Source organism: Budorcas taxicolor, chromosome 3, assembly GCF_023091745.1.
Source record: "Budorcas taxicolor isolate Tak-1 chromosome 3, Takin1.1, whole genome shotgun sequence".
Lineage (NCBI taxonomy): Eukaryota > Metazoa > Chordata > Mammalia > Artiodactyla > Bovidae > Budorcas > Budorcas taxicolor.
The window spans coordinates 110358527-110374377 of NC_068912.1; the positions used below are offsets into that span (position 1 = coordinate 110358527).

Below are 15851 nucleotides of genomic sequence, written 5' to 3' on the forward strand. Positions count from 1 at the left end.
AGGCCTCCCTGTCCATCACCAACTCCCGGAGTTCACTCAAACTCACATCCATCGAGTAGGTGATGCCATCCAGCCATCTCATCCTCTGTTGTCCCCTCTTCCTCCTGCCCCCAATCCCTCCCAGCATCAGGGTCTTTTCCAATGAGTCAACTCTTTGCGTGAGGTGGCCAAAGTACTGGAGTTTCAGCTTTAGCATCATTCCTTCCAAAGAACGCCCAGGGCTGATCTCCTTTAGAATGGACTGGTTGGATCTCCTTGCAGTCCAAGGGTCTCTCAAGAGTCTTCTCCAACACCACAGTTCAAAAGCATCAATTCTTCGGCACTCAGCCTTCTTCACAGTCCAACTCTCACATCCATACATGACTACTGGAAAAACCATAGCCTTGACTAGACGGACCTTTGTTGGCAAAATAATGTCTCTGCTTTTCAATATGCTATCTAGGTTGCTCATAACTTTTCTTCCAAGGAGTAAGCGTCTTTCAGTAATAAATAGTAATTCAAAAAAAGTGTATTGTCATACACCTGGGGTTGGCAAACTTTCTTAAAGGGCCAAATAGTAAATATTTTAGGCTTTATTAATATTGAGATAACTCTGTTGCAGCTACTTAACTCTGCCATTAGAACAAAAGCAGCTGTAGATAATAGATAAATAAATGAGTGTGAGTGACTATGTTCCAGTGAAAGTTTATTTACGATAATAGGCAGCAGCTAGAGTTGGCCCTTGGACCATAGTTGGTGCCACTCGTTTAATGAATCAGTAATGATAACCCTTCTTTAACTCCTGATGTTGTCAATTTGTGACTTCTCTTTTTTTTCTTTTGTCATCAGTCACACTAGAGCTTTACCAGTTTTATTGACCTTTCCGACAACTAGATTTGTGTTTCGTTGATTTTTCTCTATTGTTTTTTGTTTCTTTTCTGTTTCATTGGTTACTCTTTATTTTTTCCTTTCTCTGCTTATTTTGGATATAATTTACTCTTTTTTTTTTTCCTGTCTTTTATGATGAAAGCATAAGATCATTATTTTTCTCCCTGTTAAAGTTTGGCCTTTACTTTTCCAGATCTTTCTGAATGCATTTATCTACAAACAAAAAAGCTTCATTCTGAAGAATATAAGACCATAACACATAGATTTTCTGCACCTTGCTATTTTAACTTAACAAGGTATCATGGGGATATTTCTTCGGCTACATAAGGAACTCGACCTAATTCTTTTCACTTGCTGTTTAGTATTCTGCAGTAACTATTTCTATATTGATAGATGTTTAGGTTCTTCAAATATTTCACCAGTACAAACTACACTGAAATACTCACAAGTGGGAAATTCTCCAGGATAGAAGTACACAGAATACTTTTGTTAGATGTATAATTTATTGAATGTCTTCTCTTAATGCTCAGAAGGAATAAACTACTTCTGTGTGATTTACCACTTTAACTACATTTCATGATTCTTTCTTTGTTATAAATTTTCTTATGTTGTTTAAGGGCTGAACTTTGGGGGAAAAGTCTTTCCACATTAATCTTGTTTCTCTGGTATTGTTCTCTGATGTCCAATAAGAATTGAGCTCTTCCTATGGAATTTTCCACAGTCATTACATCAGTAAGGTTTGTTTTCACTGTGAGTCTTCTGATGTCCAGCAAAGGCTGTATATCTGAAAGATTTTCCACGTTTACTGCAGTGATGGGGTTTCTTTCTTTTATGCATTCTTTGATGGTTAATAAGAGTTGAGTTCTTCCTAAAGACTTTTCCACATTGATTATACCAGTATGGTTTCTCTTCAGTGTGGATTTTCTTATGTTCCAACACAGTTGTTATCCCTGAAAACTTTACCACCTTCATTACATATAAAAGGTCTTTCTCCACAACGTATTCTGTCCTGGTGAGTAAGGGCTACCTTCTGAGCATAGACTTTCTCACAGTCTTTACAGTAGTAAGGGTTTCTGACTGGTCTGAATTCTCTGATGACTTAAAAGAATAGAGTTCTTTCTGAAGCTTTTCCACATTCATTGCCTTTATAGGGTTTCTCTCTATAGTGAATTCCCTAATGATTAATAATGTTAAGTACATCTTTAAGAATTTCCCACATTCAGTACGTCTGTAAGGTTGTTTTCTTATGTGAATTTTATGATGATTAAAAGAAATGAACTGCTCATAATGTCTGTCACACATTCTTTATGTTTATGAGATTTTTCTGTCAGTATAATATCTCTGGTGCTTAATAAAGGAGAATTTATATTTGAAGACTTTCCTGCATTATAGTACTCTTTCTCTGTGGAACTTCTGTGCTTCTACTTCAAACCTGTATCAATTGTGACAGTTTTGTTTGCCCTTTCGGAGCGGACCCTTCAGAAGTATTTATTTTGCTTTAGGTCTGACATCTTTGTTTCAAACCATTATGCTTGTACTGCGTAGGTACCTGGTGGAGCTTCTCATACTTCCATCCAGGGCTTTACCCCTTGCTCCAGTTGGGCTGTTAATTTTGACTTGAGAGAGAGAGAAGCCCCACAACAACAGATACCTCTAGTTTTCCAGCATCATATACCCCTGTCCATGTTCATCGAATAGCATCTGGGAATCTTCATTCAATCTAAGTAAAGGCCACAACCACATCTCCAAATGTCAGTGGCCCCTGGATCTAGGCCCTTGGTAGTCTTGGAGCCGTCTGGCTTCTGAAGCACTCTTCCAGGCAAGGGGAGAAAGTTGTGCTTAGGCTGATAGTTCTGGAAGTTGGAAATCCTCAGTCAGGTGTTGGCTGGGCTGGTTCCTTCTGAATCTCTGGGTAGAATCCTCCTGTAGCTCCTCCTAGCTTCCGGTGGTCGCTGTCCGTCCTTGGCTTTTCTTGGCTTGCAGCTCTATCATTCCGTCTCTGCTTCTGTCATCACAGTGCATTCTCCATGTGTGTCTTTCTAGATCATTGATTTTAGACTTTTCTTCTTTTCTAAAATAAGCATGTAAAGCTATAAATGTCCCTCTGAACATTGCTTTAACTGTATCCCACACATTTTAGTATGTTGTGTTTTCAGTTTTATTCAGTTCAAAATGCTTTCTAAACTTTCATGGTTTCAACCTACACTTGGTGTAAATTAGTATTACACCAAGGGGGGCCACTATCCAGATGTCTGGAGCTCATTCTCCGTGTAGCTCCTTCTTTCTGGTAGTTTCTTGCTGCCACAGTCACCTTGAACTCTTGTTTCCTCAGCTGAGCAAGGCCTCTGTGCTCTGCTTAGGTTCTTCCCTGTTTCAGTCTGCAGCATGCCTGGTCTGTAAACAGAAAGCCAAAGTGATCACAGGGCTCACCCTTGTTTATTTCCTTGTTTATTTTCTTTCTCTCAGACCACATTGTTGTTCAGTGCCCCAAACCAATTGTTTTATATATATTTTTTGTCTAGTTTTCTAGTTTCTCAACAGTGGGAAGGCAAATTCTGTGGCAGTTTCTCCTTCAAGGACAGAAGTGGAGGTCACGGCACGTTAAAAAAATACTGGCTTACAGAAAAGTGCAGGTTATTTTCATTTTTGTGGATCTTTTCAGTGTATTAAATACGAGAGACTTTTTGTGAGAGGAATGATGGAAAGTTGATCTAAAAGTAACTGACAGTAGTTATTGATGTAACAATTTACTGATTTCAATAAACTGTGCACTCAGCTGTTACTGAGTCATACCATTGGTTATTGTGTGAGAAGGTGGATGAAGAAATGAGGGGCGTTTCTGTAGCTCTTGGTAGCCTCATTTTTAAAATAGTTTCTATTTATTCATCTTTTCTTAAGGAAGTTCTGTTTTTTCTGGCCTCTAAGTTGCCTTGTCTGACTTTAGGTTGGTGCCTGGGTTTCTTTTTTTAGAAGCACAGTGGTCGATTGGCTTCCATAGTGATTGACTCCATAATCCCCAAGCCTTCCGATTTTTCTCTTGTCTTTCAGTTGACTAGTATCCACATTTAGTGTTTCCTTTGGCTTTGGTGGATTATCCACTTGTTGCTTTAGGCAGTCGTAGCCCTTTTTCAGTTATGCGTGCCTGCAGACATGACTGTATATCGCTTCAGTGGTTTGATTCTACTACACATTTTCTATATGTAGTTCTACATTTCATGTTATAACCCCAGGCTGGGACTAGGGTGAAGAAAGAGGTGCCTAAGGTATGAAATATAAGGAGACATTCAGTCTCAGGGTGGGGTAAGCCAGCCCTGCGCTTACATGACTCTTAAGACTAAGCACTTCCTTAACACTTGTGCCCAAGGCATCTCCCTTGCCTCGCCTGGTTCTGGCCCTGTATAATCTTGACTTCTTAGAGGTGGCTCAGATGGTAAAGAATCTGCCTTTACCAGATTCGAGTAGCGCAGGAGTACTCGAGGAGTACTCCAGTGCAGGAGACCCAGGTTCGATCCCTGTGTTGGGAAGATCCCCTGGAGAAGTGCATGGCTACCCACTCCAGTATTGTTGCCTGGAAAGTTCCATGGACAAAGAAGCCTGTTGGCTGCAGTCCATGGGATTGCAAAGAGTCGAACACGACTGAATGACTAACACACACATTACCCTGACCATAGTTGGTTATAGACAACTATATAAGACCTTAAAATGAACTCTGTGTAAAAACTGTGATTTAGAACATGCTTTAACTTTATCTAAGAAAACAGAAATGAGGTAATATTTCAGGAAAACCAGTACCATGCCTGAAAAAATTCAGTGGCTCAAAAGTTTATCTATTAGCAACGTTAGCCAGAATTTTGGACCATGGTATCTAGGTTAACCATAGTAGGCCTCTGTTGTACTTCTGTTCCTTTATTTCTTATTATGACATAGCTTCTCATCAGGAAGTTCATGTAGCAGAATAAAATTTTTGGTAAACTTTACTACTGCTCTGATTAATGCTGTGAGGTGCAAAGCCAGCTGACTGTGACCAGCTGCTGATTAGAAAATGGGTGAACCTGCAGCCTGCAAGAGGTTGAGAGAACTCAGTCTGTGTTGCTACCAGTTCAGTGGAGGGGGAGTACTCCATCTTCTTCAGCTTCCTGCTCTTCTGGACCCATAATCTTCATACTGTCCCAGAGAAAGGCCTTGGGGGTGAGTGGGACCCTGCCCCCGTCCTTCAGCACACTGTCACCAGAAGAGCTCTGTTGTTTTTTTGTTTCATGAACTGGAGTACAGTGTAAAAGGTTTACATGCAAGGACTTACTGAGGAGGGCCAGCAGTGAGCGTGGAGCAATACTTCTACCAGCTAAAATATCCTGAGCCAAAAAACCTTTCTCTTTTGTGTTTTCTTTTCCACTTACCAGACAGATTTCCCACCCTCTTAAAAACCAGTCTTCAAAATAGCCTCCAATGTTGGTGTTCAGGACTCTTTACAGAGCTGGAGTCTCTGTTTTTATTTCATTTTAAAATGTTTCCATTCTTTGTTTTTAGATGCCAAGGAGAGCAGGTGCCAGTGGGTGAAGACACAGTTTGGCGTTGGCCTGAGATCCAGGGGAGAAAATCACCTCCGGCTCCTAGAAGGAACCCCTTCTCTCCAGTCATGTTGGGCTGCCTGCTGCCAGGACTCTGCCTGTCATGCCTTTTGGTGGTTAGAGGGGATGTGCATCCAGGCAGACTGCAGCAAGCCCCAGAGCTGCCAGGCTTTTAGGACACACTCTTCCAACTCAATGCTGGTGTTTTTCCAAAAATTCCAAATTGAAGATGATTTGGACTTTCTGCCTGAGGATGATGTACCACATATTTTGGGGCTAGATTGGAGCAGGGCATCTTGGAGGAGGTGGAGCCCACCCAGAACTCCACTCAGACCCACTTTATCGAGTGACCAGTGGAGCTTAATCAGAAAGCTTCGGAAGAGAGAGAATCCCAGTGAAGAAGTAGCTGCGGTGATACAGCCTTCTAAAACGAATGAACTAGGTGATGTAAACAGCACTGGCTCTGCAGAGGTAAGCATATCATGAATAAGGAGTGACTAGAGAACTGGTCTAATCTGCTCTTGCATTTGGCACACACGAGCTTTGAAGCTGTGCTCGTGGGCAGTGCTCATAGGCTGAGGAGTGTATGGACGCAGCTGCCTAGTGTCATCTTAGTAGGGGCTGCCCAGATGTTCCAGGGTGATTTGATCTTTAGAGATGTACACTCCATGCAGGGCTGACCATTGTTTTGTTTAAAGCAGAAAGCTGCTCATTATCTTGTCTAAGCTGGTTGTTGGCTACAGGTAAGTGCATTTGTGTGGGTGTTAGTCTCCACCAGCGATTCTGCAGTGTTTTCTGCCAGATTGCAAAACACTTGATTGATGCGGTTGCAGTCAAGTTCTCCTCCTCCTCTCCCATCTCCTGCTGGTAAACACTTTCCTTATGAGGTAATTTCTATTCCATTCTAAAGTAACCATCCTGGTGCTGCATAAGACCTGGACCTGCTGGTCTGGGGAGCCGGATGTGGCCATTAGCCAAGAGGCCTTGGATGAATTCTTACCAAGCTTTGTATGCTAAGGGAGATACTACCAGTAGAGTTTATTCTGCTTATTATGTTTCCTCATTGTTGATCTTCCTGGGCAAATGATTAAGAGGAATGACTCACCCGGTGCTCATTCTCCCTCAGTTGCTGTGACTTATTTTTGTCTGTGTTTTGTCCTGGTTGTCTCTATCAAGTTAAAGCCAGAGTGGGGAGGCTACTACATGCCAGACACTGTGTGCTAATCGTGGTGTTACGTCATTTTGTTTAATTTTCATAGCAATATTTCCAAGTATGTGTTATTAACCCCGTTTTCCTAGTGAGGAAACTGAGGTCCAAATAGGTTAAACAATTAGATCATGCAGCTAATGAACAGCAAAGCCTTTCAGTGTGGTTTTAGAGCTACAGTGTTAGGTTCAGTTTGCTCATAAACATTTATGGACTTTTATTATCATGTCAGGCTTCCCTCATAGCTCAGTTGGTAAAGAATCCGCCTGCAGTGCAGGAGACCCCGGTTCGATTCCAGGGTCTGGAAGATCCTCTGGAGAAGGGATACTCTCGAGTATTCTTGGGCTTCCCTGGTGGCTTAGCTGGTAAAGAATCCGCCTGCAGTGAGGGAGACCTGGGTTTGATCCCTGGGTTGGGAAGATCCCCTGGAGAAGGGAAAGGCTACCTACTCCAGTATTCTGGCCTGGAGAATGCCACAAACTGTCCATGGGATCACAGAGAGTCGGACATGACTGAGCGACTTTCACTTAACAGTGTCAGGCACTTTGCTAAGCTCTAGAGGTAAACAAGACATGATCTGTGCTCTCAGGAGTTTATAGTCTAGTGGTAACTCAGGCACGAAGATGGTGTTTACAATAGTGTATAATTTTTTTTTTTTTAAGAACCAACTTTTAAAATTTTATTTTATTATTATTTTCTTTTTTTTGACTGCTGGGTCTTCATTGCTACACATGGACTTTCTCTAGTTGCAGTGAGTGGGGGCTACTGTTTTTGTGGTGTGCAGGCTTCTCATTGCAGTGGTTTCTCTTGTTGCGGAAGCATGGGTTCTAAGGCACGTTGGCTCAGTAGCTGTGGCCCACGGGCCTCGCTGCCCTGCGGCAGGTGGGATCGTCCTAGACCAGGGATCAAACCTGTGTCCCTGGCATTGGCTGGTGGATTCCTAACCACTGGACCACTCGGGAAGTCCCCCAGTAGTGTATAATTATTACATAGATTTATCTATTGGGTTGACCAGAAAGTTTGTTTGGGTTTTTCTATAACATCCTATGGAAAAACCTGAATGAACTTTTGGCTAACCCAATACTACACAATAGGAACACAAAAGAAGAAGTGACCCTCTTGAGCAGGCAAGTGATGTGTATATTCAAGGAAGAGTTTGCAGAGGTGTTTAACTTATTTCTTAATGGATGTGTAGAATTTCACTTGGGGTTTAAAGGTTAAAAAAAAAAAATTCTGGAGAGAGGTCCGGTGTGTGCAGAGGTTTAGTCAGCACACGTTTACCGCATATTCACTGTCTGTAAGGCGGTGTACTAAAAGCAAGGCAGCGCAAGTGTTATATCAAATAAGATCCTGATTCCTGCCCTAATAGAGCTTACACTCTGGCAAGGAAAATAGGCATGACATTTATGACTATTAAATACTTATAACCTCAATGTACATTATAAGAAGGTAAGTAGAGTACTATAAGAACATCTAACAGGGACCTATTTAAGATTAAGGGGTAAAGTTAGGCCACCCTAAGTAAGGGAAGTTGAAGCTGAGATTGAAGTAGAAGTAGGAGTTAGGGAAAAAAAAAACAGGCAGAGTAATTCAGGCAGGAAGAATAACAGTTTCAAAGTTTGTTAGATGCCTTAGAAGATGGCAAGATCAAAAAGTTGAGAGAGACTGGTCTTGTTTGGCAGACAGAGCAAGAGACCTTTAGAGAAACAAGAGGCTTCAGAGGTGTTCAGTGCCTTGTTGCTGTTCAGTTGCTAAGTCATGTCCAGCTCTTGCGACCCCATGGACTGCAGCACACCAGGCTTCCCTGTCCTGTACTGTCTCCTAGAGTTTGCTCAGATTCACGTCCGTTGAGTCATTGATGCCATCCAACCATCTCATCCTCTGCTGCCTCTTCTCCTGCCTTCAGTCACCGAGCACCAAAGCTTTTTCAATGAGTTGGCTCTTTGCATCAGGTGGTCTAAGTATTGGAGCTTCACAATCAGTCCTTCCAGTGAATATTCAGGGTTGATTTCTTTTAGGATTGACTGGTTTGATCTCCTTGCTGTCCAAGAGACTCTCAAGAATCTTCTCTACCAGCACAATTCAAAAGCATCAATTCTTTGGCGCTCAGCCTTCTTTATGGTCCAGCTCTCACATCTGTACATGACTACTGTGAAAATCATAGCTTTGAGTGTATGGAACTTTGTTGGCAAAGTGATGTCTCTGCTTTTTAATATGCTGTCTAGGTTGGTCATAGCTTCCCTTCCAAGGAGTAAACGTCTTTCAGTTTCATGGCTGCAGTCATTGTCAGCAGTGGTTTCTGGAGCCCAAGAAAATAAAGTGAAAGTGAAAGTTGCTCAGTTGTGTCTGACTCTTTGTGACCCCATGAACTATACAGTCCATGGACTTCTCTGGGCCAGAATAGTGGAGTGGGTAGCCTTTCCCTTCTCCAGGGGATTTTCCCAACCCAGAGATCGAACCCAGTTGGTTCATTCTTTACCAACTGAACCACAAGGGAAGCAAGAAAATAAAATCTGTCACTGTTTCCACTTCTGTTTGACATGAAGTGATGGGACTGGATGCCATGATCTTCGTTTTTTGAATGTTGAGTTTTAAGCCAGCTTTTTCACTCTCCTCTTTCACCCTCATCAAGAGGCTCTTTAGTTCTTCTTCACTTCCTGCCATTAGCGTAGCATCTGAGGTTGTTGGTATTTCTCCCAGCAGTCTTGATTCTAGTTCGTGATTCAGCCCGGCGTTTCTCATGATGTACCCTGTGTATAAGTTAAATAAGGGGGACAGTACACAGCCTTGACGCACTCCTTTACCAGCTTTGTACCAGTCCTTTGCTCTATGTCCAGTTCTAACAGTTGCTTCTTGGCCTGCATACTCATTTCTCAGGAGACAGGTCAGGTGGTCTGGTATTCCCATCTCTTGAAGAATTTTCCACAGTTTGTTGTGATCCACACAGTCAAAGTCTTTAGTGTATTCAGTGAAGCAGAAGTGATGTTTTCCTAGAATTTCCTTGCTTTCTCTATGATCCAATGAACGTTGGCAATTTGAACTCTGGTTCCTCTGCCCTTTCTAAATCCAGTTTGTACAGCTGGAAGTTCTCGGTTCACATACTGCTGAAGTCTCGCTTGAAGGATTTTGAGCATAACCTTACTAGTGTGTGAAATGAATGCAGTTGTATGGTAGTTTGATCATTCTTTGGCATTGCCCTTCCTTGGGATTGGAAGAGCCAGCCTTCAGGCCTTCTTAAAATGTTAGTCTTTATCTTAACAGGGAATGAAATGGTCAGATGTGTTACTGTGTGATGAATAGAATGGAGAAGTGCAAGAAGTTCCATGGAGCAGTCAAGAAGGCGGCTCTTTGGGCAAGGGAACCATTGTCCTAAAGGAAGTTGAAGATATGGGAAAGAGGACAAAGACAGTTCTCCCTCAGGGCTGAGGATCTTAAACTTCCAACAGAATCGCTTGGAGGCCCTGTTAAAAACAGATTGCTGGGTCCCAGCTCCAAAGCTTCTGATTCACTTTGTTTAAAGTCGGGCCTGAGAATTTGCATTTCTACAGCTTCCCTGGTGCCTCAGATAGTAAAAAATCCGTCTGCACTATGGGAGACCTTGGTTCGATCCCTGGGTTGGGAAGATCCCCTGGAGGAGGGCATGGCAACCCACTCCAGTATTCATGCCTGGAGAATCCCATGGACAGAGGAGTCCGGCGGACTACAGCCCATGGGGTCGCAAAGAGTCGGACACCACTGAGTGACTAAGCACAAGTTCCTCATGTGCCAATGCTACTAGTCTGGGAACCACACTTAGAACCACTGCCTTATAGGGCTTCCCAGGTGGTGCTAGTGGTAAAGAACTCGTCTGCCAGTGCAGGAGATCTAAGAGACGTGGGTTCGATCCCCAGGTCAGGAAGATCCCCTGGAGGAGGGCATGGCAACCCACTCCAGTATTCTTGCCTGGAGAATCCCATGGACAGAGGAGCCTGGTGGGCTGCAGTCCGTGGGATCACAAAGAGTCGGACACGACTGAAGCGACTGAGCACAGCACAGCCTCATAGGGCAGGGGGTTAGAATACAGAGCACAGAGGACCAGATGAGCCTTACGCAGAAGGAGAGACGTCTCCTTCCCTGTGATAGGAGGAAGGAGTGAGTGGGCATAGGTGTGACTAAGGCGGACTGCTGGTTCGAGAGAAGGACATTGTGGTAGTTCTAACCTCATTCTTGTTTTTTCCTGAAGTGGAATAAATCATTTATTGAAAGTAGAATCAGGTAAGTGGAGTGGGGATGGGTGGGTAGTAGGCAGGTGAATGAGAGATCTGGAGAGAGTGGTAAAGGTCTGAAATGACCATTGATCGGGATAGGAGATGGTAAACAAGGTAAGGAAATAGAAAGATGGCTGGGTAGCCTTGAAGATGGAGAGCATGCATTTACAATCATAGTTGTATGATTCTCCTCAGGACCTCTCAGCAACCCTGTCAAGGAAAGGTTGATGGTTTGATTCATCCAAGATTAGAACTTTGCCAGTTTTGTAGGGAAGGAAATTGAGGCATGGAAATGGAGGTCATTGTCAAGAGAGTGGATAGAAGAGAGATAGATATAAGAAGAAAGGAAGAGAGGCAAAGGTGGGAGGGGTTGACAGAGGTTCAGTACAGGAGTCTGGCATTCAGAGATTTTGGTGATGGGAAACAGATACGGGGGACAGGTACATGTGCTGGAAGGACAGGAGGTAGTCCTGAGAATGGGGGATATTTGAATTTCAGATTTCAGAGGTGTAGAAGTTATGGTGATTACAAGGTCTAGGGTGAAGCTATGGAAGAGAGTTGTTGGGATGGAGCAGAGAAGAAATTTATTGGTGATAGGAGCTCAAAGAACATGTTGAATGAGTTATCCATGTAGACCTTGAGACCTTTAGTAAGGATGATGGGAATGATGATAACAGCAACAGTTAATGTTTACTGAGTACTTACTGTGTGTCAGGTACTCTTCTGAGCCTTTTACATGAATTAACCATTTTATCTATACAACAAATCCTATGACTTGCTGCTACCATTTTTTATTTTATAAATGAGGAAACTCGGGAAAAGAAAGGTTAGGGAACATGGCCAAGGCAGCATAGCTACTCTGTGGTAGTACCAAAACGTGAACACAGGCGGTCTCATTCTCTGCAGAGTCTGTCCTTTTACTCTTACTCTGGAGGCAAGGACTTGCAGTGAAGAGAAATTTTGAGAGCCAGATGTCAAAGCCATCAGTAATGTAGGAGTAATGAGTAACTTGAGAGATGACAGCTGTGATGAGAGTTGAAATGTAGTGCAGCAAGATAGCAGAGGGAAGAGGCTTTTACAGAGAAGATGAAAGAGTAATGATTTGCAAAGGGTGTTGAGAAGGGGAGCAAATAAAATAGCATCTCACCTTTAATCTTGAAGTATGGGAGAATAGGTAGCGATTGCATTGAAGATACATGGGAAACTGCATCCTTAGAGGCATGCAGACTTACCCTTAAGAATAGGTCAGAGGGGGCTTCCCTGGTGGTCCAAGGGGTAGGAAGGAAATCTGTCTTGCAATTCAGGGGACACCAGTTCGATCCCTGGTCTGGGAAGATCCCGCTTGCTGCGGAGTCTCTAAGCCTGTGTGCCGCAACTACTGAGCCAGTGCTCCACAACAAGAGAAACCACTGCAATGCGAAGCCTGGGCCCTGCAAGGAAGAATAACCCCCACTCGCTGCAACTAGAGAAAACTAAAAATTTAAAAAAGGAGATCAGGGATCACTTTATGAGCATGCGGCCTCTGCAGCCCTCGCACTGAGAGAGGCCTCGTTCTTGATTTAGTGTTCTGCTCTCATTATCGTGAGATTCTTAATTTTTGAACAAGTAAGCCGCATTTTCATTTTGTACCAGATCCTGAAAACTTAAATGTAGCCTGTCTTGCGAGAGGTTAGGGAACAAACTATGAAGGTACTGAGCATACTGGTGACTTTCTGATCGTGGAATAGAAATTCCAGACAATTCAGTGAAATTTTTGAAGAGAAAAAGAAGTTGGTTTTTAAAGGAGAGGAAGTGTAGATCGTTGTAGCAGTAACAGTCGTGGTCTGGTTAGTGTTTAACAACTAGGTCTTCCCCCATAAAACAAAGTCAAGTCATGAGTTGTAGACTTTTGCTAATTTATGTGGTGTAAATACTACCACCGTGACCAGTTTCAAACTAGAATATGAAGTCACTGAACACAGCATTGGCAGAGATGAACACAGTCAGCACACTACAGGATAACTATGATCCATAAAATTAGACAAGCAAAATTAGACTTATGGTAGATTTAGGCCTGACAGTCTACTGGAAGATGGTGAAAGCTCAAACTTAGGCCTTATAGAATTCAGGTATGTCATGGGGGGAGGATCCTGAAGTTGTGTTGGCTGGGGAGTTCTTTTTCTTATTGTTCACCAATCATAGACAGTGGTAATAAATTGCTGCTAGCCACCTGCCAGTGCAGGTAGACATAAGAGACGCAGGTTCAGGCCCTGGGTTGGGAAGATCCCCTGGAGGAGGGCACAGCAGCCCACTCCAGTATTCTTGCCCGGAGAATGCCATGGTCAGAGGAGCCTGGCGAGCTGTGGTCTACAGAGTGGCAAAGAGTAGGACACAGCTGAAGCGACTTAGCATGCATGCAAGCACAGACAGGATCTCAAGCTTTATGGTCTAACGTGGAGAGTGGGTGGACCTGGAGGGAAGAATACTGAGCTTGAACTTTGAAACCCTGGAAGTGGAAGTGGGCTTTGTGCAGTGTTACACAGAGACGTTACATAGTTTGGCATTACATGTTGGGAACTGAAAGCATTGTGAAAAAATGGGGAAAGTGAAGTCTTCAGATCCAGACAATGAGATTTGACCTTACACCATGCTTAGGAGTTTCAGTCTCATCCTGAAGGCCATGGATAGCTCTGGTGTAATATTGACTGCTGGTGGGGTGGTCTGATCACCTTGTGCATTCAGAATAGTTAACTGCTAGGCCTTTCTTTCAGAAGAGGACTTGGAATTCAAACTTCTGTTTAACATACTAGAGAGAGTAAGAGAAATGTGTGCACTGCAGATCTTCTAATTAGGGAAGACTGACTAGCAGCATTAGTTTTTAGTTTGTACTGTTTTCACTAGGGTAGGTCAAGCAAGTCTGCATCCAAAGGAGGAAGAAATTGTATGGTAAATTACTCTTTGCCTGAATGCGTACAGAATTGCAAAGGCCTGGGGTTGTCAATAGCATTTTTTCATTCTTTTGAAAATATGTACATATTGCATCCGAGAGTAGGTATTGTGAACTTTTAGCAATTCTAGAAGAGGAAAGGAATGCCATGAATTTATTCCCCTTTTTCACCTTAGAGAAGGAGAAGCTTGTACTGCTGGTTTAAGTACTTTATCCTTTCTATGTAATGAACCTCTGAATTGTTGGTGGGAGGAGCATGGAAGCTTGTTGACTGGGTACAGGAACATTTGCAGTGCAAGGAGTTCAGTCATTGGCAATTAACTGCTGCCAATCCTGCTTTCTGAAAGGAGAGTGTTCTCTTTGAGCCCTGGAAATAAAGGCCCAATTAGGTATCCCCACATGTAAGCTTTGACTTCAGAAGATCTGAGGTGCTCCTTTCTCTCTACCAGCACCATCTCCCCGTTTGTAGTCAATATTACACCTTTTCAACCCCTACAAGCAAGTGGCTTTCTGAAGAACACATGTCTGAGAAGGATAAGTGAGCCAAGCCCTTGGACACTTCTCTGCTGTCTTTTATCACCAAGGAAAGCTTGTGCTGACTCTACAGAAAGTCGGAACTTACCTCTTACCAGAAGATAGAGGCGTGGGGTGTGAGCAGCAGCAGCAGAGCCTTGCATAACCAAGGACAGAAACCCAAGCAGTTTTGTTTCCCCTCATCCATACTTTTGGTTTGGTTTGGTTTGTTTCTCAGGGTTTTCCACTTGGTTGCTTTCTCTTAGTTTTTGTTTTTAAATCTTTCCTTTAATCCTTTAGGCTTGTGAAATTTTTGCCAAGGGTTCTTTCATTCTTCTGGTTATTATTTCCTGACACATTTGGAATCTCTGAGGATCTAGTTTTCTCCAGCTCCTTATTCTCAGTTATCTGAGCAGCAGACACCAAAATTTTTATTAGCCCCAGGTGCCCTTCCTGGGGCTGGACCAGGGTTGTGGGTTTCTCACATCTTAGTGACCTAGGCCCTTCCCGTGTTGTCTGTGTGTATATGTTCACTAAACACATCCTTAACACCCCCCACCCTCCACCTTTTTAACCTTACCTGAGTGGCTTGTTGTATTGAGAGAAAAACTGGGCAGCCTGTTGCTTTGTTGTGAGTATCCAAGAATCCCTGTTAGGGCCTCCCTGGTGGCTCAGTGGTAAAGAATCTGCCTGCCAGTGCAGGAGACACAGTTCAGTCCCTGGTCCAGGGAGATCCCACATGTCGAGGAGCAGCTAAGCCCACGCACCGCCGCTGTTGAACCTGTGCTCTGGAGTCCGGGAGCAGCAGCTCCTGAGCCCACGCGCTGCAGCTGCCGAAGCCTGTGCGCCCTAGGGCCTGTGCTGCGCAACAGGAGGAGCCCCCGTTCACCGCAGCCAGAGAAAAGCTCCCAAGCAACAAAGACCCACACAGCCAAAGATGAATGCGTGACATTATTTTTAAAAATCCCTGTTACTGTATTTTTCCTTTTTAAAGGTATTAGTGCCTGATCCATAATACCTCTTCCTTATTCTTTTTTCCGCTATAACTGTACCCTTTCTCCTCTAATCTAAGTTCTGGTTCTTTTATCCGATTATCTGTTGTTGTTGTTTTTAATTGAACTATGGTTGATTTATTGTGTTAGCTTCAGGTGTACAGCAAAGTGAATTGGTTATGCATGTGTATGGATACATACTTTAAAGAATTCTTTTCCATTATAGTTTATTATAAGATACTGAATATAGTTCCCTGTGTTATACAGTGAATCCTTGTTGTTTGTCTCTTTTACACCGCCTCTTGAGAAATCTGAATGCAGGTCAGGAAGCAACAGTTAGAACTGGACATGGAACAACAGACTGGTTCCAAATAGGAAAAGGAGTACGTCAAGGCTGTAAATTGTCATCCTGCTTATTTAACTTACATGCAGAGTACATCATGAGAAACGCTGGACTGGAAGAAGCACAAGCTGGAATCAAGATTGCCGGGAGAAATATCAATAACCTCAGATATGCAGATGACACCACCC

The 15851-nt window shown here is 43.2% G+C and overlaps 1 protein-coding gene across 3 annotated transcripts in view; it reads left to right on the forward strand.

Annotated features, from left to right (window-relative positions):
* The window catches only part of KIAA0319L (KIAA0319 like), a 102545-nt gene that overhangs the window by 30824 nt on the left and 55870 nt on the right, over positions 1–15851 (forward strand). For all 3 annotated transcript variants that reach the window (XM_052636908.1, XM_052636907.1, XM_052636909.1), the window contains exon 3: positions 5395–5906. In XM_052636908.1, coding sequence (XP_052492868.1) covers positions 5395–5906 — 512 coding nt within the window. The remainder of the gene's footprint in view (positions 1–5394; positions 5907–15851) is intronic.